At 40.2% G+C, this 25,300-nt stretch overlaps 3 protein-coding genes across 4 annotated transcripts; 2 read left to right on the top strand and 1 right to left on the bottom strand.

Moving 5' to 3' along the window:
* On the top strand, nt 1–2,695 carry LOC149948419 (5'-3' exonuclease PLD3-like). The gene is made up of 8 exons (XM_090173421.1): nt 1–273; nt 333–513; nt 577–700; nt 775–1,109; nt 1,464–1,603; nt 1,663–1,822; nt 1,888–1,990; nt 2,047–2,695. The coding sequence occupies exons 1-8, from the start codon at nt 50–52 to the stop codon at nt 2,223–2,225; spliced, it is 1,446 nt and encodes a 481-aa protein (XP_090029547.1). The 5' UTR covers nt 1–49; the 3' UTR covers nt 2,226–2,695.
* Nucleotides 2,696–3,129: 434 nt separating this feature from the next.
* Nucleotides 3,130–4,676, top strand: Dhpr (dihydropteridine reductase). Its single transcript, XM_090173422.1, has 4 exons — nt 3,130–3,462; nt 3,528–3,858; nt 3,920–4,112; nt 4,232–4,676. Exons 1-4 carry the CDS (start codon nt 3,373–3,375, stop codon nt 4,329–4,331), a joined length of 714 nt encoding a protein of 237 aa, XP_090029548.1. The 5' UTR covers nt 3,130–3,372; the 3' UTR covers nt 4,332–4,676.
* LOC149948417 (protein SERAC1-like) lies at nt 3,862–7,438 on the bottom strand. Of its 2 annotated transcripts, XM_090173419.1 has the most exons (12): nt 7,302–7,438; nt 7,102–7,226; nt 6,855–7,031; nt 6,664–6,788; nt 6,487–6,603; nt 6,124–6,424; nt 5,904–6,060; nt 5,558–5,848; nt 5,399–5,496; nt 5,143–5,328; nt 4,944–5,087; nt 3,862–4,882 (listed from the first exon to the last, which is right to left on the bottom strand). In XM_090173419.1, exons 1-12 carry the CDS (start codon nt 7,397–7,399, stop codon nt 4,689–4,691), a joined length of 2,013 nt encoding a protein of 670 aa, XP_090029545.1. In that variant the 5' UTR covers nt 7,400–7,438; the 3' UTR covers nt 3,862–4,688. The 2 variants fall into 2 exon arrangements, with proteins under 2 accessions (XP_090029545.1, XP_090029546.1); XM_090173420.1 differs by lacking the exons at nt 3,862–4,882; nt 4,944–5,087 and having other exon boundaries at nt 5,158–5,293.
* Nucleotides 7,439–25,300: the final 17,862 nt, after the last annotated feature.

Raw genomic sequence — 25,300 nt, 5'->3', positions numbered from 1 at the left:
CAACTTTCATTCTGAAAAATTAATTTCAAAAATTGTAAACAAAATCGTGATGTTTAAAAAAACTCGACGAACATTCGAAAAATCTTATTCAAATTTTGATGCTGAACCCATAAAATATTACTGCGGAATTCCTAAAGTTATTTGCTGTATAACTTGTGTTTTCATTTTAGGATTATTTATATTTCTGGCTATTTGGACTAACAAAAGATGGGAGGATGATAAACCTGTTGTTTATCTTCCTTTTACTGACGGCAACGAATCTTCGAAATGCAGGTTAATTATTAAGAAATTCTACTTAATAAATTCAGGTATTAATTTTTAAATAATTTCAGCTGTCAATTAGTTGAAAGTATCCCAGAAAATGTAACGTATCCTGAAGGATCTATTTCACTAAATTCCACGTACGACGCTTGGATAGATTTAATAGAAAATGCCCAAAAGCAAATTGATATTGCTTCATTTTATTGGACCTTATTGGGAAGTGACGTAGTTCAAGACCCATCAGATTGGCAGGTTGTTTCTTTACAGTACAAAAAATTTTTTATATTTAAATGAATTATATTAATTCATAAATAGGGGAAGGCTGTTTTTAATGCATTACTTGATGCCGGTGTAAAGAGAGGGATTAAAATTAGAATTGCTCAAAGTAAACCAACCTATTCAATGCCTGATGACAATACTAAGGAATTAATGGCAAAAGGTGAAACACCTAATTTAATCTTTACTAAATATAACTTTAATTATATATTTTACAATAAAATTTTTATGTTAAAGGGGCTGCCGAAGTTCGTAGTTTAGATTTTGATCGGTTTTTAGGTGCAGGTGTATTACACACTAAGCTATGGTTAGTTGATGGTGAAAGGTTTTATGTTGGAAGTGCTAATATGGACTGGAGAGCCTTAACCCAAATCAAAGAAATGGGAGCCATAATATCGGATTGCCCAAAATTAACTTTCGATGCTCAAAAAATCTTTGAAGTCTACTGGGCAATGGGCAAAAATGATTCAGAAATTCCAGATAAATGGCCAGATAATCTGAATACTTTGTACAACACAAAGAATCCCATGGATATTCAACTCAATAACGAGGCTTCAAGTGTTTATTTATCGGTAATAAAAATGCTAATTTCAATAATGACATTGTTAGTATTGTAGTTTAAGAATTCTATAAGCCTTGGGAAATATATTAGCTTTATTTAAGAAACTTGGGTTAATTTATCAAGTCTTATTGTAGGACAACTATTATGTAAGCGTTGGATATTATTTGGTAAGCCTTAGTTGGAGCATGTATATTTAAGCTTGGATTAATAATTAGTAGTCCAAGATCTAAGACAGTCTGTCTAAGCTTTGTCCAATGTAATGTAAATTCAAGTCTTCTTTTAAATTTCCCTTCTGTTAAATAATATGATGAAAACAAGCATAAGAATTTGTAGTGATTTACATCAAAACTTGTTTCTTTATTAGAGTTCACCGCCTCCTTTCCTACCAAAAGGACGAACGAGCGATATTGACAGTATTATTGATGTAATAAATCAAGCAGAAAAATTTGTTCACATCTCTGTCATGGATTATTTTCCTATTAGTTTATATAATAAAACAACAAGGCAAGCTTTAAGATACATCACTTGAAACACTTGAACTGAAGTATGAATAAACGTTTTAGTTTTTGGCCAGTGATTGATGATTTACTGAGGAAAGTGGCCATTGAGAAAAAGGTTAACGTAAGGATCTTAGCCGGTTATTGGAATCACACTAGACCTGATATGCTCAATTTCTTACAATCTCTGTCATCAATTTATAATGATAAATATAAGATTGAAACAGTTAAGTCTTTATTATTTAGGCATTATTTCTTCTTAAATGGCTAATTTGAATGCGTATTTTATAGAGATTATTTGTCACGCCAACATATACGGAAGCTCAAGCAAAGATACCATTTGCCAGGGTTGCTCATAATAAGTTCATGGTTACTGACAAGCATGCGTATATTGGTAAGATTAAATTGCGCAACTCTTTTTTTGAAACTTAAATATTAATTATTTTAAAGGGACTTCAAATTGGAGTAAAGATTACTTCACAAATACCGCCGGAGTTGGGTTCATTGTAACAAGCCATGTGAAGAGTGCCACTAATAATCAATTAAATTCCATTGTTCAAAATTTGCAAGCAGTTTTTGATCGGGATTGGAATTCTCAATATGCAAAGAATCTCACTGAATACGTATAAAAGATATAGGGAGTTAACAGTTTTATTGTGCTAAATACTTTGTGACGTCTGCAAGGCTTGAAAATAATTTCGGGTGTTTTAATAGCTGGTCGTAGCAGATATGGGAATAATTGTTGAAGAAAGCCTGAAGAATTGTTCACCACAGTTTAAGAAAAGGTACTCAGAAAGGTTAAATAACCTGTATAAAAACTGTGTGTAACGTTACTAGCTGACTTACGCCTATGGTGGTGCCTTGGGTATTAGTATAGCTGATTATTATTTATACCAATACACCACTGGTTACAGGGAAAATGAAATTATTTAAGCTGCAACGTCACGCATAGCATTAATTGCAGTTGTTAATTCCCTCTTGTAAGAAAATTCACATTTTGCACAAATCTGGTTGCCTGTACCTAAAATAATTAAAATGGGCATTGTTTTTAGTATACTGATTTACAAAATACTTTTTCATACGGACATTTAAAAAAAAATAAAACCATTTTGAAAATAACAAACAATTACGCACTCCTCATTTCATCAACGTCGTTTTGGTAAAAATTTCCAAAAAGTTACCAACGTTTGCAGCTCTGGCCGCTCTTGCCTTTGGCTTTAAAAACGTTTGGCGCCACTGTACAGGGAAATTTGTAAAAATTGCTTTGTAGGTTATATGCCCTTTAAAGGGGCTCCAAAGTTCGGTGGCAAAATGTGTGTAAAGTCAGTAAAGTGCGAAATTTACGGTTGACTCTGCCCGCCTTTGCCAAGGCCGAGTGAGGGGTTGGGGGGAATGATAAGCATGCTCAATTTTTTTTTTTTGCCACCGAACTTTGGAGCCCCCTTTAACTGCTACTAAAATCAAAATTGGCGCTAAAAAGTGACCAGTGAGTTGTCAGTTCACAGGGAAGCGGTGAACGGCTCTAACGACGTAACAAAATTAAAAAAACCTGAAAATATTAAATCATTAGAAGATATCTAGTTTCATAATTATCGTCTTATAATCTTTTTTTTTGCAATCGCATTTAATACAAACGGCAGTGGTGAAGCTCCCGACTTCTTAAAAACTGGCAAATAGTTGTCACATTTAATCATTTTCGTTGTTGCCTTGTCTGTGCAGGCTTGATTTTTCTCTCTCCTTAAAAAAATTACCACAACTATTTACCCGGAGGTTAAAATGTCGGCTGTAAATGGGAGAGTTCTTATTTATGGTGGAAAAGGAGCGCTTGGAAATGCATGCGTTTCACTTTTCAAGTCAAACAACTGGGTAAAAAATAAATTGTAACTTTTTAATAAACTATTCATATTATGATAATAAATTACCTTTTCAAGTGGGTTGGTTCCATTGATATGTTCCCCAATGATCAAGCTGATGGCAATGTTGAAGTGAAACCCAGTGATAATTGGATTGAGCAATCCGAACAAGTGGCTTCTGGAGTAGAATCTTTACTGAATGGAAACCAAATAGATGCACTTATCTGTGTGGCTGGTGGCTGGGCTGGGGGAGATGCTGCTTCGAAAGACTTTATTAAGAATTGCGATTTAATGTGGAAACAAAGCGTCTGGACATCCACCATCGCAGCCCAATTGGCTTCGAAGCACTTGAAACCAGGGGGATTCCTATCACTTACTGGGGCTAAGGCAGCTTTAGAGGGGACATCAGGTATGATGTGATAGAGAAAATAATTAAAATAACTTTTATTTATAAAGTAATAATTACATAGGCATGATTGGATACGGACTAGCCAAAGCTGCAGTTCATCAGCTTGTTGCTAGTTTGGGACAAGATAAAAGCGGGTTACCAGCTGGATCCGCAGCTGTAGCTATTTTACCAATCACTTTAGACACTCCCATGAACAGAAAATTTATGCCCAAAGCTGATCACACTTCGTGGACACCCTTAGACTTTGTAGCAAGGTATAATCAATGTCACATTTTAACCAATATATACTATTCTTGTAAAGATGGTATTTTATTGGTAATTTTACTATGACCCCAAGCAAACAAGAGCTTTTAAAAATTTAAAATTTTTACAGCCTAATGTATAAATGGACCAAAGGAGAAGAACGTCCAAAAAGTGGTACCTTAATTCAACTTATTACAACGGGAGGCGTTACGGAATTAAAACAAACCTAGAAACATAATGGTATTTGTTAATTGTTAAAAATGAATCTGTATTGCTTTGCTTCTTAAATTGTTTTTCAATTAAAAGTTTTACATGATACTCATTTTAAATTAGCTTAAGAAATAATTTCAACAGATGACGTACCAAATAAACATTCCTTGTATAAGTTACTTGTGTCTACGTAATGTAATGCTCAAAAGTTGGGAAAATATATATTTATAATGTTATTTTTTCTAAACAAAATGTTCAAGTTTGTATTTTACAAAGAAGGTGCCAAAGCATTTCATATCAAGGTTTTTTACATGTAAATGCATTGTTAGTTCAGACTTTAAAATAAATGTGGTGTTAAGCATTAATTTTCAATGTCATCATATATTTGTCAAGACTGCTTGTTCTGTCTCGACACTAATATGCGCTTGTCCTTTCTCTAATACTGTCATTTTCTCCATAATTTCTTTCAAGAATTCCACAAGGAGAATGTAATTAGGCGAACTATTATCGAAAGGTTTACAAGTGTTAAGATGGTTTACGGGTAACGTGTAGTATTTCCCAATTCCTGGATCTAATAACAATGCTGGGTGTTATTTGGAATTGCAGTATAGATTACTTTAAAATAGATTTACCTGCTAAATCTGGAGGGACTACGAGTAAATTCCATTTTAACCCTACATTGGTTTTCTTAGTTTCGCCAAAACTAAGACAAGCAATATGGTTAGCTTTAACAAGTTCCAAAAAGGAATTGTGCATTTCTTGAAGTCGTCGTTTATCTATTATTAAGAAACCACTAATATTATTTAAAATCAAATACATTGCAATTGAAACCTTTTAATTCTTGCACTTCTACAGATGGTTTGACCAAAAATTCTACACTCGGATTCAACTCAGCTAGTGACGATCCTCTATGGGGTACGCTGAAGAAAACAGTGCCCTTTGTGTTTTTACTGAGTTGTTTCTGGATTCCATTAGATGATTTCTGAGATTGCAACAATAACTGTTTAACAATCAACCCTGTAAAACATTTTCTATGGTACTAAAAAAAGTTCAAAATGGGCTTAAAAGATTAAAGCACCATATTTACCTCCCATAGAATGAGATACCCACACGACTGGCTTATTTCCAATTCCCGCTTTAGACAGTTTTTCTAAAATATCTTTGCTTCGAGCTTCTAAAGTGTTCCTACATTATGAAAATAACTGTTTACATTAAAAAGAAACATTTCTTTAAAAAACATTCTTACATTTTGCCTCGTAAGGGACACTGTGTTCTCCAATCACTCAAATTACTTTCATAATCAACGGCTAAAACTCTAATCCTTCTGACATCTTTGGGTAACCAATCTTTAGGCCAACAGGATGAATAGCTGGGCGCAAATTTAGCCTGAATTGCCAACAAAAGTTCCTCAGTTGTAGTTTGATTTAATTTTTTCTTCAACTCTGAAGGTTTCCTATTATCTTGTTGTCTCCAAGTGCGAAACGCCCCTCCCAATAGTCCGTGAATGAACACAATGTCCAAATCGTATCCTAAATCCCTTGAAAATAAGCTATAAAGCTACATATTTTGGTTTAATTTTAATAAATAATTACCATTTCCGATTTGTAGGGTGCAGAATATATATTCCATCCTCAAAAACTGGGTCTTGAGAATCCTCCTCAGCTGATAAATTTGCCAAAGCCCTTGCGGCTATTAACGTAAGCTCGTGGTTTTCTGAGCGAAACCATTTAGCCAGAATGCCAATCCAGCCTTAATAAGTATTACTGAAATCAATATAATTGATTGATATAGTTAAGAAGGTGTAAAAGTTACCCGCAGAAAAAATTTTAGTCTTCGCATTAGCTTCTAAAGCTAAATTTCCAATAATTTTGCCAATAAGTGAGGAAATTTCCAAATGGTTTTTGGCATTAACACTTTCATTGACTGCTCTTTGCATTAACTGCAAACCACCATACTTTACAATGAAGTCTCGGTGATTTGCAATCAAAGAATGGCTCAAAATGGCTTGTAAACTGATGATAATTGAAGTATCCCGTGGTGTCCGTTTGGGATAATTAACACCAGATTCACCCTCAGTCACTGCTTTCTCACCCCAGATTTTCCAAATTCCACCCTATTAAATTGCAAAGAACTATAAATTTTTGCTCGGCTGCAAACGGTTTAGTTTAAACACACCTCATCTTCGTTAAATACAATTCCTAAAGCAAGATCAGTGAAAAACTTTGCACAACAGTCTTGCGTTTCTTTAGGCAAATTACTTAAAAGAATTTTAAGTGATATACTCAAATCATTCTGAAAAATTTTAAATTTAGAGTAAAAAGTAAAAAATTTTAATTTCTCAGAAATTTTTACTTGGTGAAATTCTTGGGGAATTTTTGGTGGTGGTAAAAATAAGCGCTCGTCTACACCTTCAATTTTAGCTAATTCTATCGCAGTTTGAAAGTTACATGCTTGAGCAATTTCACGACACTCTGCATCTGTTAATCATACTTTTTTTAAATAACTGTAAATTATTTTTATCATCAATTCATCATTCACTTTACCATTTAGGCCGGGTAATTCAACAAGGCCAGTTAAAGCTAAATGCCGTACGTGTTTGTTTTTGGAGTTGGAGAGTTTTAACAATTTCCAGTGAATTTGCTTATTGGTGATCGGTTGGTGTTTCCACCAAGACCACAATTTATTGTCAACTGTATTTGCGTCTGTAGATATATAGTCAACTAAAAGAGAATAAAAAAGAATGTTATTCTCATTTCCGAGTATGAAAGCACCAAATCAATATTAAACTACTTGGATTATCTTTTTCAGTTATAATTTCGATATATTGGGGTTTTTCTTCAAACTGGTCATGTTTGTTACTGTCTTTATCCAACCAAAAGTACTTCATGCTCCCATAATTAAAATACAAACCTCCACTAATGTAAATTGAATCAACTTATACAATTAGCATCTTGTTTAAATAAAGTAATTTAAATTAAATTAATTCTTACCCAATAGTTCCAGCAAATAGACCGGCCAAAATTGCGTTTCTTTTAATAATTTTTAGTAATAAACTTTTATAATAGCTGTTTTTTTCTTCTAAACTCATTGTTATTTGTTAACAGTAATGCATTTTTAAATTTTAAACTCCTTCGCAGTGCTTCCACTTCCAAAAGATCATTTTACCCAGATATAAGCTGAAAAATACCCACTATTACCCATTTTAAATTTAAAAATACCCTGAAAACTCCCATAAAAAACACCGATTTAAAAAAAGTAGTTAAAATATCAGTTTTTTCTTTATTTTTTACAAAGAAAAAGACACTCATATTAAAAGGTAGGTATGCAATTCGCTAACTAAGGGACGAAAACAATATTTTTGTCTGCTCCAAAAGGTCTCGACATAGGCAAATCCAATTTTCCACTTACGGCCAACTTAGTTACACTTTGTCAAAAAGGGAAATTATATTTCATGGTAGATTATTTTCAAAATTCTTAAATACCCTTATATTTCCCGTCAAATGTTCAAAATACCCTCATTTTACCCATTACCCTCAATCTAGAAAAAAAATCCCTCTCGTGGTCAATTTTACGCGAAAAAGGGTAAAATACCCTCAAAGTGGAAGCACTGCTCCTTCGACACGGTAAAATCATGGACTCTATAATCAAAGATAATTTAAACGGGTACGAAGTTTAAATTATCTTTGGTAAAAGATAGATGGTCTTCAGCCTGCATTTCAAGGAGGATGATTTCTGTTCAGGTTTGTACCTTTATTATGGAAAAAAAATTCAGTCAGATAAATTTACAAACCGGCCCTTTCTAAATATACAATATTATTCTAGGTTTAAAAAGATGAAAGCTTAAAACTTGTTGAAACCTAAAATTATAATTTATTGCGCTTATAATATATTTTAACTTAATATTATTTAATACAAAATGTTAAAATAATATATTTACCCTGAAGTTACAGTGAATCTTCTTTTCACTTTTTGTTTTATTTATTTATTTATTTACATGTGTTTCAAGTATTAAACAATAATACTATGTTCCTGGCAGCATCTAGAGGATGTTCTTGGTTTCTGTTTAACTATTTTAAAATTTATAAACACCGTTAAAAAATTTGAATCATGAAAAAAATATTATACTATTAGTTAAATATTAACCTACATTCGGTTTAATTCAATGTTTCTTAAAATTTATTTAAAAATAATTGTTTTTTGTGGATTTTTCCTATCTGACTAACGTTAAATTTTGGTCGTAGTGAAAGCCTGGTGGGAAAATATATACACGGTAAATTCAGGCGATTGACGGGGGCGCTAAAGCGCGGTACGCGCGATCGAAGTTTGCCGTGGCTTAGGTCTCTTATAACTGGAATGCGCCGCGCGTGCAAAACAAATTTTTTGCGTCTTCGCTTTTACGTTGTTTTTCTGTCTCACCGACTTCTCACCAGGTGCCGCGGCGGACGCGCGCTTTTCAATTTCCCGAAATTTCTTTATTTTATTAAAAATTGACCACTCAATATTTTTGATGCGGTTTTCGCCATAATTTTTAGTTTTTAATGGGCTATAGGGCTATCTAACTGGTTAAAGCTTGACCGTTCCCCTTTAATATCAGGAACGGAAGCAAAGCGTAATTAGTAAACATTGGTATAAACCTGTAGTTTGACCGGGATGAGTATAATAACAATTATGAAACTTAAATTGATGCAGTGGCGTTGCTAAGGGTGGGGGCGGTCCGCCCCGGGTTCCACCCATTTGGGCGTGATTTCGGGGTGACACCCGACCGTGAAAAAAATCAAAACTTACACCAACTAGACACTAGTAAGTAGCACACCATGATATCCTCCCCGGGTGTCACCCATGCTAGCTACGCCACTGAATTGATGATAGATTTGAAGACGCTGTTTTCGCGTGACGTACTCTCTCGCGCTCTAAAATGTAGAAAAAATCCGCCATCTTGAAAAATGGCTGCCAAAATCATTCAAATTTTAAATAATTGATCTAATTAACATTCCATAACAAATAATAGCTCAAAATGTAGCTTATGTTAAACCGGGCGGCCGGTAAGTTAAAATGTTAAATTAATTAAACAACCATAAATTTTCGAAGTTTGTACTCCCTTTAAGACTGAACATTGCAACTTTAAAGTAATTATATATATACCACAGCCATTTTTATTTTGTATCATTTATCTAAAATGCTAGTTTAAAACGATTATTCACAAGCCTTAACCTCAATTTTAAGAAATCAGATATCCGTTAATAATATTAAATTGTGTCCATATCACCATATCTAGTTCAAATTAGTTAATTCTAATTAATTAGATTCTACCTTTTTCAGATCTGAAAAAGGCATATGTTAATGTCAAACAATAATTTTTATGGCAAACTTTATTAAATAAGGGATTTCCTGAGTAATTTGCGCTTCAGATCCCAAGTTTCAACTTTATCTGTAATTAATTAGGCTTACCCCCATTTCGCCCAAAATAGTTCTCCCAATCCCCATTTCTCCCAAAATAGTTATCCCAAATCCCATTTGTCCCAAAATAGTTATCCCAAATCCCATTTGTCCCAAAATAGTTATCCCAAATCCCATTTGTCCCAAAATTACACTTGGTTTCCTTCTGCAGCAGTAATTATCTCTGAACGAACTTTATTATGAACCTACCATAAAAATATATATTACATGAAATAAGTCCAAGTAATTCTTTATATTACTACAATTAGGATATGCCTACTAACCTAATCTAATCTAACCTAACCTAACGCCAAGTCAATTCACATATTCACAAAACGGTAAACTTACTTAGTTTACCGATTCCAAAGGGCTGGACTCAACTGGCGTCTTCATCTCAATCACTGCACGTTTTTTGATTACTCGTAAATGATCTATGGCATGATCGTGATTATTTTTTTTATTTAAAACAGTTTTTCCTTCGGTTGCCATTGTAACCTTACAATCCGCAATAGCACAATGCCAGTACTTTTTATTATTAACCACGTTTTTAATCGACATTACTTGTCCGCGGTCTAACGGCACCATTTTCGCTTTAGAAGTTTCAATCCAATCGACCTCCATTTTGCAAATGAACAAACAATAAAAAAATTGTAATAATAAAATACGATAAGAATATATAAAAAACGCTTTGAGTAGAAAACGGGTAATAATTAAATGCGGTGAGAATATAAAAAGTCTTGAGTAAACACACCCGTAAATTTCTCGTTTTGGGCCCCTTCCTATTTTATTAGACAATGTCGTCAAAAAATATAATGCCGTCAAAATGTTACGCTGTATTTTTTTCGACATATCGACATACCGATGAGATCTAAAACCGCGCAATTACCATATATTTGGAAAATAATGATTGGGAGAAAGGGGAATCCATATTTTTGGGAATATTGATCGTTGGGAGAAATGGGAATCTATTTTTATGGGAAACTTGATCGTTGGGAAAAATGGGAATACATATTTTTGGGTTAAATGAACTCCGGTTCGGAGAAATGGAATTGGGACAAATGGGACACCATGTTTTTGGGAGAACTGATAACTTTGGGAGAAGGTAAAATTGGAATAAATGGGAACATACCATTAATTAATTCGGAATGGTACCCAATAAAACTGGCCTTCCCGTGGGGATGTTCTTTATCTTTCATCATATTCTTTTCGTGTTATTTACTGATGGTTGGTCAGTTGCCTCGTGTAATTGAGAATCTACTAAGTAATAAGTACCCACCTGCCCTTGAAAAATATTAGGTTAGCGTGCTTATTATACGCGTAAAACGTCGTCACAGTTGCCTTGATACCAAGAATGGAAGAACCTGAATCCATTCTTGATGATACCATAAGCAGGGGCGTAGGAAAGGGGGGGGGGGCAACTAATCGTATTGCCCCCTCCAACTTTTTGGTCAGTTGAAATCTTCAAAAGGCTCAAATTATCATTTTAAACTCAACTGTTTAAATTTCATTATTATTATTTTCCCTGCCCATAAATAAAGGTCTACCATAGGTACCCATGGTAACGGCGTTGTCCTGGATAAAAGAAAATTAACGAACGAACCGTGAATGTACCTACATTTTAAGCTATTAGTTGTTTCCTAATTAGGCTTTGCTTCAGCACGGCCAACTTCGATCGCGGGTACCGCGCTTTAGCGGCCCGTAAATCGCGTGAATTTAACATTAGTCACATAGGAAAAATCAACAAAAAACAATTTTTTTAAAATAAATCTTAAGAAATATTTAATTGAACCGAATGTAGGTTAATAATTAAATAATAGTATAATATTTTTTTTAAGGATTCTAATTTTTTTAACGGTGTTTATAAATTATAAAAGAGTTAAACAGAAACCAAGAACTTCCTCTAGATGCTGGCAGCTAGGAGCAAAAAACACAACACCCTAGCTGCCAGCAACATAGTATTGCTTAAAACCATATGTAACATAATTCCTCAAGTATAGAGGCATACTTATACATGTAATGGTAATACTTGAAACACATGTAAATAAATAAATAAATAAAAAAAAAGAAGATTCACTGTAACTTCAGGGTAAATATATTATTTTAATATATGAAATTAAATAATATTGGGTCATTCCACGTCAAATCGACAACTCATGCAACCATGGGTCCAATTTTGGGTACATGAAGTATTTCGGTGAGGTAAAACTAATTCTGGCAAACTGCTGCGATTTATAGCGAATGGGTATATTGATAAAATACGATTTAATTGCGTTATTTATATTGTCGGTCTAATATTAAAAGTAAAATAAAATTGAAAATATAAATAACTTGTTTTTTTTTGCCTATAGATTAGAAATTAAGAGGTTCGGAAGCGATAGTGGAAATTATGGTTAACGAGGAGGGGGTAAGAGTAGAGAGGGGTAAATTCCATCCTCCAGAAATCTGCGCGAGGAAAAATCTTGGCGATTATATTTCGGCGAATGGGGAGAGGAAGCAGAGAGATAATCTTGGCGATTACCGTTCAGCGAATGGGGAGAGGAAAAAGGGGGAAGGAAGCAGAGATAAAATCTCGGCTGTTACCGTTCCGCAAATGAGATATGTAGAGAGGGGTAAATTCCATCCTCCAGAAATCTGCGCGAGGAAAAATCTTGGCGATTATATTTCGGCGAATGGGGAGAGGAAGCAGAGAGAGAATCTTGGCGATTACCGTTCAGCGAATGGGGAGAGGAAAAAGGGGGAAGGAAGCAGAGATAAAATCTTGGCTGTTACCGTTCCGCAAATGAGATATGTAGAGAGGGGTAAATTCCATCCTCCAGAAATCTGCGCGAGGAAAAATCTTGGCGATTATATTTCGGCGAATGGGGAGAGGAAGCAGAGAGAGAATCTTGGCGATTACCGTTCAGCGAATGGGGAGAGGAAAAAGGGGGAAGGAAGCAGAGATAAAATCTCGGCTGTTACCGTTCCGCAAATGAGATATGTAGAGAGGGGTAAATTCCATCCTCCAGAAATCTGCGCGAGGAAAAATCTTGGCGATTATATTTCGGCGAATGGGGAGAGGAAGCAGAGAGAGAATCTTGGCGATTACCGTTCAGCGAATGGGGAGAGGAAAAAGGGGGAAGGAAGCAGAGAGAAAATCTCGGCTGTTACCGTTCCGCAAATGAGATATGTAGAGAGGGGTAAATTCCATCCTCCAGAAATCTGCGCGAGGAAAAATCTTGGCGATTATATATCGGCGAATGGGGAGAGGAAGCAGAGAGAGAATCTTGGCGATTACCGTTCAGCGAATGGGGAGAGGAAAAAGGGGGAAGGAAGCAGAGATAAAATCTCGGCTGTTACCGTTCCGCAAATGAGATATGTAGAGAGGGGTAAATTCCATCCTCCAGAAATCTGCGCGAGGAAAAATCTTGGCGATCATATTTCGGCGAATGGGGAGAGGAAGCAGAGAGAGAATCTTGGCGATTACCGTTCAGCGAATGGGGAGAGGAAAAAGGGGGAAGGAAGCAGAGATAAAATCTCGGCTGTTACCGTTCCGCAAATGAGATATGTAGAGAGGGGTAAATTCCATCCTCCAGAAATCTGCGCGAGGAAAAATCTTGGCGATTATATTTCGGCGAATGGGGAGAGGAAGCAGAGAGAGAATCTTGGCGATTACCGTTCAGCGAATGGGGAGAGGAAAAAGGGGGAAGGAAGCAGAGATAAAATCTCGGCTGTTACCGTTCCGCAAATGAGATATGTAGAGAGGGGTAAATTCCATCCTCCAGAAATCTGCGCGAGGAAAAATCTTGGCGATTATATTTCGGCGAATGGGGAGAGGAAGCAGAGAGAGAATCTTGGCGATTACCGTTCAGCGAATGGGGAGAGGAAAAAGGGGGAAGGAAGCAGAGAGAAAATCTCGGCTGTTACCGTTCCGCAAATGAGATATGTAGAGAGGGGTAAATTCCATCCTCCAGAAATCTGCGCGAGGAAAAATCTTGGCGATTATATATCGGCGAATGGGGAGAGGAAGCAGAGAGAGAATCTTGGCGATTACCGTTCAGCGAATGGGGAGAGGAAAAAGGGGGAAGGAAGCAGAGATAAAATCTCGGCTGTTACCGTTCCGCAAATGAGATATGTAGAGAGGGGTAAATTCCATCCTCCAGAAATCTGCGCGAGGAAAAAGCTTGGCGATTATATTTCGGCGAATGGGGAGAGGAAGCAGAGAGAGAATCTTGGCGATTACCGTTCAGCGAATGGGGAGAGGAAAAAGGGGGAAGGAAGCAGAGATAAAATCTCGGCTGTTACCGTTCCGCAAATGAGATATGTAGAGAGGGGTAAATTCCATCCTCCAGAAATCTGCGCGAGGAAAAATCTTGGCGATTATATTTCGGCGAATGGGGAGAGGAAGCAGAGAGAGAATCTTGGCGATTACCGTTCAGCGAATGGGGAGAGGAAAAAGGGGGAAGGAAGCAGAGATAAAATCTCGGCTGTTACCGTTCCGCAAATGAGATATGTAGAGAGGGGTAAATTCCATCCTCCAGAAATCTGCGCGAGGAAAAATCTTGGCGATTATATTTCGGCGAATGGGGAGAGGAAGCAGAGAGAGAATCTTGGCGATTACCGTTCAGCGAATGGGGAGAGGAAAAAGGGGGAAGGAAGCAGAGAGAAAATCTCGGCTGTTACCGTTCCGCAAATGAGATATGTAGAGAGGGGTAAATTCCATCCTCCAGAAATCTGCGCGAGGAAAAATCTTGGCGATTATATTTCGGCGAATGGGGAGAGGAAGCAGAGAGAGAATCTTGGCGATTACCGTTCAGCGAATGGGGAGAGGAAAAAGGGGGAAGGAAGCAGAGATAAAATCTCGGCTGTTACCGTTCCGCAAATGAGATATGTAGAGAGGGGTAAATTCCATCCTCCAGAAATCTGCGCGAGGAAAAATCTTGGCGATTATATTTCGGCGAATGGGGAGAGGAAGCAGAGAGAGAATCTTGGCGATTACCGTTCAGCGAATGGGGAGAGGAAAAAGGGGGAAGGAAGCAGAGATAAAATCTCGGCTGTTACCGTTCCGCAAATGAGATATGTAGAGAGGGGTAAATTCCATCCTCCAGAAATCTGCGCGAGGAAAAATCTTGGCGATCATATTTCGGCGAATGGGGAGAGGAAGCAGAGAGAGAATCTTGGCGATTACCGTTCAGCGAATGGGGAGAGGAAAAAGGGGGAAGGAAGCAGAGATAAAATCTCGGCTGTTACCGTTCCGCAAATGAGATATGTAGAGAGGGGTAAATTCCATCCTCCAGAAATCTGCGCGAGGAAAAATCTTGGCGATTATATTTCGGCGAATGGGGAGAGGAAGCAGAGAGAGAATCTTGGCGATTACCGTTCAGCGAATGGGGAGAGGAAAAAGGGGGAAGGAAGCAGAGATAAAATCTCGGCTGTTACCGTTCCGCAAATGAGATATGTAGAGAGGGGTAAATTCCATCCTCCAGAAATCTGCGCGAGGAAAAATCTTGGCGATTATATATCGGCGAATGGGGAGAGGAAGCAGAGAGAGAATCTTGGCGATTACCGTTCAGCGAATGGGGAGAGGAAAAAGGGGGAAGGAAGCAGAGATAAAATCTCGGCTGTTACCGTTCCGCAAATGAGATATGTAGAGAGGGGTAAATTCCATCCTCCAGAAATCTGCGCGAGGAAAAATCTTGGCGATTATATTTCGGCGAATGGGGAGAGGAAGCAGAGAGAGAATCTTGGCGATTACCGTTCAGCGAATGGGGAGAGGAAAAAGGGGGAAGGAAGCAGAGAGAAAATCTCGGCTGTTACCGTTCCGCAAATGAGATATGTAGAGAGGGGTAAATTCCATCCTCCAGAAATCTGCGCGAGGAAAAATCTTGGCGATTATATATCGGCGAATGGGGAGAGGAAGCAGAGAGAGAATCTTGGCGATTACCGTTCAGCGAATGGGGAGAGGAAAAAGGGGGAAGGAAGCAGAGATAAAATCTCGGCTGTTACCGTTCCGCAAATGAGATATGTAGAGAGGGGTAAATTCCATCCTCCAGAAATCTGCGCGAGGAAAAATCTTGGCGATTATATTTCGGCGAATGGGGAGAGGAAGCAGAGAGAGAATCTTGGCGATTACCGTTCAGCGAATGGGGAGAGGAAAAAGGGGGAAGGAAGCAGAGATAAAATCTCGGCTGTTACCGTTCCGCAAATGAGATATGTAGAGAGGGGTAAATTCCATCCTCCAGAAATCTGCGCGAGGAAAAATCTTGGCGATTATATTTCGGCGAATGGGGAGAGGAAGCAGAGAGAGAATCTTGGCGATTACCGTTCAGCGAATGGGGAGAGGAAAAAGGGGGAAGGAAGCAGAGATAAAATCTCGGCTGTTACCGTTCCGCAAATGAGATATGTAGAGAGGGGTAAATTCCATCCTCCAGAAATCTGCGCGAGGAAAAATCTTGGCGATTATATTTCGGCGAATGGGGAGAGGAAGCAGAGAGAGAATCTTGGCGATTACCGTTCAGCGAATGGGGAGAGGAAAAAGGGGGAAGGAAGCAGAGAGAAAATCTCGGCTGTTACCGTTCCGCAAATGAGATATGTAGAGAGGGGTAAATTCCATCCTCCAGAAATCTGCGCGAGGAAAAATCTTGGCGATTATATTTCGGCGAATGGGGAGAGGAAGCAGAGAGAGAATCTTGGCGATTACCGTTCAGCGAATGGGGAGAGGAAAAAGGGGGAAGGAAGCAGAGATAAAATCTCGGCTGTTACCGTTCCGCAAATGAGATATGTAGAGAGGGGTAAATTCCATCCTCCAGAAATCTGCGCGAGGAAAAATCTTGGCGATTATATTTCGGCGAATGGGGAGAGGAAGCAGAGAGAGAATCTTGGCGATTACCGTTCAGCGAATGGGGAGAGGAAAAAGGGGGAAGGAAGCAGAGATAAAATCTCGGCTGTTACCGTTCCGCAAATGAGCTGTGTAGAGAGGGGTAAATTCCATCCTCCAGAAATCTGCGCGAGGAAAAATCTTGGCGATTATATTTCGGCGAATGGGGAGAGGAAGCAGAGAGAGAATCTTGGCGATTACCGTTCAGCGAATGGGGAGAGGAAAAAGGGGGAAGGAAGCAGAGATAAAATCTCGGCTGTTACCGTTCCGCAAATGAGATATGTAGAGAGGGGTAAATTCCATCCTCCAGAAATCTGCGCGAGGAAAAATCTTGGCGATTATATTTCGGCGAATGGGGAGAGGAAGCAGAGAGAGAATCTTGGCGATTACCGTTCAGCGAATGGGGAGAGGAAAAAGGGGGAAGGAAGCAGAGATAAAATCTCGGCTGTTACCGTTCCGCAAATGAGATATGTAGAGAGGGGTAAATTCCATCCTCCAGAAATCTGCGCGAGGAAAAATCTTGGCGATTATATTTCGGCGAATGGGGAGAGGAAGCAGAGAGAGAATCTTGGCGATTACCGTTCAGCGAATGGGGAGAGGAAAAAGGGGGAAGGAAGCAGAGATAAAATCTCGGCTGTTACCGTTCCGCAAATGAGATATGTAGAGAGGGGTAAATTCCATCCTCCAGAAATCTGCGCGAGGAAAAATCTTGGCGATTATATTTCGGCGAATGGGGAGAGGAAGCAGAGAGAGAATCTTGGCGATTACCGTTCAGCGAATGGGGAGAGGAAAAAGGGGGAAGGAAGCAGAGAGAAAATCTCGGCTGTTACCGTTCCGCAAATGAGATATGTAGAGAGGGGTAAATTCCATCCTCCAGAAATCTGCGCGAGGAAAAATCTTGGCGATTATATTTCGGCGAATGGGGAGAGGAAGCAGAGAGAGAATCTTGGCGATTACCGTTCAGCGAATGGGGAGAGGAAAAAGGGGGAAGGAAGCAGAGAGAAAATCTCGGCTGTTACCGTTCCGCAAATGAGATATGTAGAGAGGGGTAAATTCCATCCTCCAGAAATCTGCGCGAGGAAAAATCTTGGCGATTATATTTCGGCGAATGGGGAGAGGAAGCAGAGAGAGAATCTTGGCGATTACCGTTCAGCGAATGGGGAGAGGAAAAAGGGGGAAGGAAGCAGAGATAAAATCTCGGCTGTTACCGTTCCGCAAATGAGATATGTAGAGAGGGGTAAATTCCATCCTCCAGAAATCTGCGCGAGGAAAAATCTTGGCGATTATATTTCGGCGAATGGGGAGAGGAAGCAGAGAGAGAATCTTGGCGATTACCGTTCAGCGAATGGGGAGAGGAAAAAGGGGGAAGGAAGCAGAGATAAAATCTCGGCTGTTACCGTTCCGCAAATGAGATATGTAGAGAGGGGTAAATTCCATCCTCCAGAAATCTGCGCGAGGAAAAATCTTGGCGATTATATTTCGGCGAATGGGGAGAGGAAGCAGAGAGAGAATCTTGGCGATTACCGTTCAGCGAATGGGGAGAGGAAAAAGGGGGAAGGAAGCAGAGATAAAATCTCGGCTGTTACCGTTCCGCAAATGAGATATGTAGAGAGGGGTAAATTCCATCCTCCAGAAATCTGCGCGAGGAAAAATCTTGGCGATTATATTTCGGCGAATGGGGAGAGGAAGCAGAGAGAGAATCTTGGCGATTACCGTTCAGCGAATGGGGAGAGGAAAAAGGGGGAAGGAAGCAGAGATAAAATCTCGGCTGTTACCGTTCCGCAAATGAGATATGTAGAGAGGGGTAAATTCCATCCTCCAGAAATCTGCGCGAGGAAAAATCTTGGCGATTATATATCGGCGAATGGGGAGAGGAAGCAGAGAGAGAATCTTGGCGATTACCGTTCAGCGAATGGGGAGAGGAAAAAGGGGGAAGGAAGCAGAGATAAAATCTCGGCTGTTACCGTTCCGCAAATGAGATATGTAGAGAGGGGTAAATTCCATCCTCCAGAAATCTGCGCGAGGAAAAATCTTGGCGATTATATTTCGGCGAATGGGGAGAGGAAGCAGAGAGAGAATCTTGGCGATTACCGTTCAGCGAATGGGGAGAGGAAAAAGGGGGAAGGAAGCAGAGATAAAATCTCGGCTGTTACCGTTCCGCAAATGAGATATGTAGAGAGGGGTAAATTCCATCCTCCAGAAATCTGCGCGAGGAAAAATCTTGGCGATTATATTTCGGCGAATGGGGAGAGGAAGCAGAGAGAGAATCTTGGCGATTACCGTTCAGCGAATGGGGAGAGGAAAAAGGGGGAAGGAAGCAGAGATAAAATCTCGGCTGTTACCGTTCCGCAAATGAGATATGTAGAGAGGGGTAAATTCCATCCTCCAGAAATCTGCGCGAGGAAAAATCTTGGCGATTATATTTCGGCGAATGGGGAGAGGAAGCAGAGAGAGAATCTTGGCGATTACCGTTCAGCGAATGGGGAGAGGAAAAAGGGGGAAGGAAGCAGAGAGAAAATCTCGGCTGTTACCGTTCCGCAAATGAGATATGTAGAGAGGGGTAAATTCCATCCTCCAGAAATCTGCGCGAGGAAAAATCTTGGCGATTATATTTCGGCGAATGGGGAGAGGAAGCAGAGAGAGAATCTTGGCGATTACCGTTCAGCGAATGGGGAGAGGAAAAAGGGGGAAGGAAGCAGAGATAAAATCTCGGCTGTTACCGTTCCGCAAATGAGATATGTAGAGAGGGGTAAATTCCATCCTCCAGAAATCTGCGCGAGGAAAAATCTTGGCGATTATATTTCGGCGAATGGGGAGAGGAAGCAGAGAGAGAATCTTGGCGATTACCGTTCAGCGAATGGGGAGAGGAAAAAGGGGGAAGGAAGCAGAGATAAAATCTCGGCTGTTACCGTTCCGCAAATGAGATATGTAGAGAGGGGTAAATTCCATCCTCCAGAAATCTGCGCGAGGAAAAATCTTGGCGATTATATATCGGCGAATGGGGAGAGGAAGCAGAGAGAGAATCTTGGCGATTACCGTTCAGCGAATGGGGAGAGGAAAAAGGGGGAAGGAAGCAGAGATAAAATCTCGGCTGTTACCGTTCCGCAAATGAGATAAGATATCAGATTCATTATCTCATTTTCGGAACGGTAAACCTTTCTCTTTTAATACGTATTTAATACTTATTTATTTAACACTTAGTTAATAATTATTTATTTAATACTTGTTTATTTAATACTTGTTTATTTAATACTTGTTTATTTAATACTTGTTTATTTAATACTTGATTATTTAATACTTATTTATTTAACACTTATTTAATACTTATTTAATACTTATTTATTTAACACTTATTTAATACTTATTTAATACTTATTTATTTAACACTTATTTAATACTTATTTATTTAATAATCTTGGCGATTACCGTTCAGCGAATGGGGAGAGGAAAAAGGGGGAAGGAAGCAGAGATAAAATCTCGGCTGTTACCGTTCCGCAAATGAGATATGTAGAGAGGGGTAAATTCCATCCTCCAGAAATCTGCGCGAGGAAAAATCTTGGCGATTATATTTCGGCGAATGGGGAGAGGAAGCAGAGAGAGAATCTTGGCGATTACCGTTCAGCGAATGGGGAGAGGAAAAAGGGGGAAGGAAGCAGAGATAAAATCTCGGCTGTTACCGTTCCGCAAATGAGATATGTAGAGAGGGGTAAATTCCATCCTCCAGAAATCTGCGCGAGGAAAAATCTTGGCGATTATATTTCGGCGAATGGGGAGAGGAAGCAGAGAGAGAATCTTGGCGATTACCGTTCAGCGAATGGGGAGAGGAAAAAGGGGGAAGGAAGCAGAGATAAAATCTCGGCTGTTACCGTTCCGCAAATGAGATATGTAGAGAGGGGTAAATTCCATCCTCCAGAAATCTGCGCGAGGAAAAATCTTGGCGATTATATTTCGGCGAATGGGGAGAGGAAGCAGAGAGAGAATCTTGGCGATTACCGTTCAGCGAATGGGGAGAGGAAAAAGGGGGAAGGAAGCAGAGAGAAAATCTCGGCTGTTACCGTTCCGCAAATGAGATATGTAGAGAGGGGTAAATTCCATCCTCCAGAAATCTGCGCGAGGAAAAATCTTGGCGATTATATTTCGGCGAATGGGGAGAGGAAGCAGAGAGAGAATCTTGGCGATTACCGTTCAGCGAATGGGGAGAGGAAAAAGGGGGAAGGAAGCAGAGAGAAAATCTCGGCTGTTACCGTTCCGCAAATGAGATATGTAGAGAGGGGTAAATTCCATCCTCCAGAAATCTGCGCGAGGAAAAATCTTGGCGATTATATTTCGGCGAATGGGGAGAGGAAGCAGAGAGAGAATCTTGGCGATTACCGTTCAGCGAATGGGGAGAGGAAAAAGGGGGAAGGAAGCAGAGATAAAATCTCGGCTGTTACCGTTCCGCAAATGAGATATGTAGAGAGGGGTAAATTCCATCCTCCAGAAATCTGCGCGAGGAAAAATCTTGGCGATTATATTTCGGCGAATGGGGAGAGGAAGCAGAGAGAGAATCTTGGCGATTACCGTTCAGCGAATGGGGAGAGGAAAAAGGGGGAAGGAAGCAGAGATAAAATCTCGGCTGTTACCGTTCCGCAAATGAGATATGTAGAGAGGGGTAAATTCCATCCTCCAGAAATCTGCGCGAGGAAAAATCTTGGCGATTATATTTCGGCGAATGGGGAGAGGAAGCAGAGAGAGAATCTTGGCGATTACCGTTCAGCGAATGGGGAGAGGAAAAAGGGGGAAGGAAGCAGAGATAAAATCTCGGCTGTTACCGTTCCGCAAATGAGATATGTAGAGAGGGGTAAATTCCATCCTCCAGAAATCTGCGCGAGGAAAAATCTTGGCGATTATATTTCGGCGAATGGGGAGAGGAAGCAGAGAGAGAATCTTGGCGATTACCGTTCAGCGAATGGGGAGAGGAAAAAGGGGGAAGGAAGCAGAGATAAAATCTCGGCTGTTACCGTTCCGCAAATGAGATATGTAGAGAGGGGTAAATTCCATCCTCCAGAAATCTGCGCGAGGAAAAATCTTGGCGATTATATATCGGCGAATGGGGAGAGGAAGCAGAGAGAGAATCTTGGCGATTACCGTTCAGCGAATGGGGAGAGGAAAAAGGGGGAAGGAAGCAGAGATAAAATCTCGGCTGTTACCGTTCCGCAAATGAGATATGTAGAGAGGGGTAAATTCCATCCTCCAGAAATCTGCGCGAGGAAAAATCTTGGCGATTATATTTCGGCGAATGGGGAGAGGAAGCAGAGAGAGAATCTTGGCGATTACCGTTCAGCGAATGGGGAGAGGAAAAAGGGGGAAGGAAGCAGAGATAAAATCTCGGCTGTTACCGTTCCGCAAATGAGATATGTAGAGAGGGGTAAATTCCATCCTCCAGAAATCTGCGCGAGGAAAAATCTTGGCGATTATATTTCGGCGAATGGGGAGAGGAAGCAGAGAGAGAATCTTGGCGATTACCGTTCAGCGAATGGGGAGAGGAAAAAGGGGGAAGGAAGCAGAGATAAAATCTCGGCTGTTACCGTTCCGCAAATGAGATATGTAGAGAGGGGTAAATTCCATCCTCCAGAAATCTGCGCGAGGAAAAATCTTGGCGATTATATTTCGGCGAATGGGGAGAGGAAGCAGAGAGAGAATCTTGGCGATTACCGTTCAGCGAATGGGGAGAGGAAAAAGGGGGAAGGAAGCAGAGAGAAAATCTCGGCTGTTACCGTTCCGCAAATGAGATATGTAGAGAGGGGTAAATTCCATCCTCCAGAAATCTGCGCGAGGAAAAATCTTGGCGATTATATTTCGGCGAATGGGGAGAGGAAGCAGAGAGAGAATCTTGGCGATTACCGTTCAGCGAATGGGGAGAGGAAAAAGGGGGAAGGAAGCAGAGATAAAATCTCGGCTGTTACCGTTCCGCAAATGAGATATGTAGAGAGGGGTAAATTCCATCCTCCAGAAATCTGCGCGAGGAAAAATCTTGGCGATTATATTTCGGCGAATGGGGAGAGGAAGCAGAGAGAGAATCTTGGCGATTACCGTTCAGCGAATGGGGAGAGGAAAAAGGGGGAAGGAAGCAGAGATAAAATCTCGGCTGTTACCGTTCCGCAAATGAGATATGTAGAGAGGGGTAAATTCCATCCTCCAGAAATCTGCGCGAGGAAAAATCTTGGCGATTATATATCGGCGAATGGGGAGAGGAAGCAGAGAGAGAATCTTGGCGATTACCGTTCAGCGAATGGGGAGAGGAAAAAGGGGGAAGGAAGCAGAGATAAAATCTCGGCTGTTACCGTTCCGCAAATGAGATAAGATATCAGATTCATTATCTCATTTTCGGAACGGTAAACCTTTCTCTTTTAATACGTATTTAATACTTATTTATTTAACACTTAGTTAATAATTATTTATTTAATACTTGTTTATTTAATACTTGTTTATTTAATACTTGTTTATTTAATACTTGTTTATTTAATACTTGATTATTTAATACTTATTTATTTAACACTTATTTAATACTTATTTAATACTTATTTATTTAACACTTATTTAATACTTATTTAATACTTATTTATTTAACACTTATTTAATACTTATTTATTTAATAATCTTGGCGATTACCGTTCAGCGAATGGGGAGAGGAAAAAGGGGGAAGGAAGCAGAGATAAAATCTCGGCTGTTACCGTTCCGCAAATGAGATATGTAGAGAGGGGTAAATTCCATCCTCCAGAAATCTGCGCGAGGAAAAATCTTGGCGATTATATTTCGGCGAATGGGGAGAGGAAGCAGAGAGAGAATCTTGGCGATTACCGTTCAGCGAATGGGGAGAGGAAAAAGGGGGAAGGAAGCAGAGATAAAATCTCGGCTGTTACCGTTCCGCAAATGAGATATGTAGAGAGGGGTAAATTCCATCCTCCAGAAATCTGCGCGAGGAAAAATCTTGGCGATTATATTTCGGCGAATGGGGAGAGGAAGCAGAGAGAGAATCTTGGCGATTACCGTTCAGCGAATGGGGAGAGGAAAAAGGGGGAAGGAAGCAGAGAGAAAATCTCGGCTGTTACCGTTCCGCAAATGAGATATGTAGAGAGGGGTAAATTCCATCCTCCAGAAATCTGCGCGAGGAAAAATCTTGGCGATTATATTTCGGCGAATGGGGAGAGGAAGCAGAGAGAGAATCTTGGCGATTACCGTTCAGCGAATGGGGAGAGGAAAAAGGGGGAAGGAAGCAGAGATAAAATCTCGGCTGTTACCGTTCCGCAAATGAGATATGTAGAGAGGGGTAAATTCCATCCTCCAGAAATCTGCGCGAGGAAAAATCTTGGCGATTATATTTCGGCGAATGGGGAGAGGAAGCAGAGAGAGAATCTTGGCGATTACCGTTCAGCGAATGGGGAGAGGAAAAAGGGGGAAGGAAGCAGAGAGAAAATCTCGGCTGTTACCGTTCCGCAAATGAGATATGTAGAGAGGGGTAAATTCCATCCTCCAGAAATCTGCGCGAGGAAAAATCTTGGCGATTATATTTCGGCGAATGGGGAGAGGAAGCAGAGAGAGAATCTTGGCGATTACCGTTCAGCGAATGGGGAGAGGAAAAAGGGGGAAGGAAGCAGAGAGAAAATCTCGGCTGTTACCGTTCCGCAAATGAGATATGTAGAGAGGGGTAAATTCCATCCTCCAGAAATCTGCGCGAGGAAAAATCTTGGCGATTATATTTCGGCGAATGGGGAGAGGAAGCAGAGAGAGAATCTTGGCGATTACCGTTCAGCGAATGGGGAGAGGAAAAAGGGGGAAGGAAGCAGAGATAAAATCTCGGCTGTTACCGTTCCGCAAATGAGATATGTAGAGAGGGGTAAATTCCATCCTCCAGAAATCTGCGCGAGGAAAAATCTTGGCGATTATATTTCGGCGAATGGGGAGAGGAAGCAGAGAGAGAATCTTGGCGATTACCGTTCAGCGAATGGGGAGAGGAAAAAGGGGGAAGGAAGCAGAGATAAAATCTCGGCTGTTACCGTTCCGCAAATGAGATATGTAGAGAGGGGTAAATTCCATCCTCCAGAAATCTGCGCGAGGAAAAATCTTGGCGATTATATTTCGGCGAATGGGGAGAGGAAGCAGAGAGAGAATCTTGGCGATTACCGTTCAGCGAATGGGGAGAGGAAAAAGGGGGAAGGAAGCAGAGATAAAATCTCGGCTGTTACCGTTCCGCAAATGAGATATGTAGAGAGGGGTAAATTCCATCCTCCAGAAATCTGCGCGAGGAAAAATCTTGGCGATTATATTTCGGCGAATGGGGAGAGGAAGCAGAGAGAGAATCTTGGCGATTACCGTTCAGCGAATGGGGAGAGGAAAAAGGGGGAAGGAAGCAGAGATAAAATCTCGGCTGTTACCGTTCCGCAAATGAGATATGTAGAGAGGGGTAAATTCCATCCTCCAGAAATCTGCGCGAGGAAAAATCTTGGCGATTATATATCGGCGAATGGGGAGAGGAAGCAGAGAGAGAATCTTGGCGATTACCGTTCAGCGAATGGGGAGAGGAAAAAGGGGGAAGGAAGCAGAGATAAAATCTCGGCTGTTACCGTTCCGCAAATGAGATATGTAGAGAGGGGTAAATTCCATCCTCCAGAAATCTGCGCGAGGAAAAATCTTGGCGATTATATTTCGGCGAATGGGGAG

This window comes from Leiobunum rupestre, chromosome 4, assembly GCF_980474605.1.
Source record: "Leiobunum rupestre chromosome 4, qqLeiRupe1.1.hap1, whole genome shotgun sequence".
NCBI lineage: Eukaryota > Metazoa > Arthropoda > Arachnida > Opiliones > Sclerosomatidae > Leiobunum > Leiobunum rupestre.
Note: the sequence above shows the minus strand (reverse complement) of the source record. Positions and strands in the feature narration are given on the sequence as shown.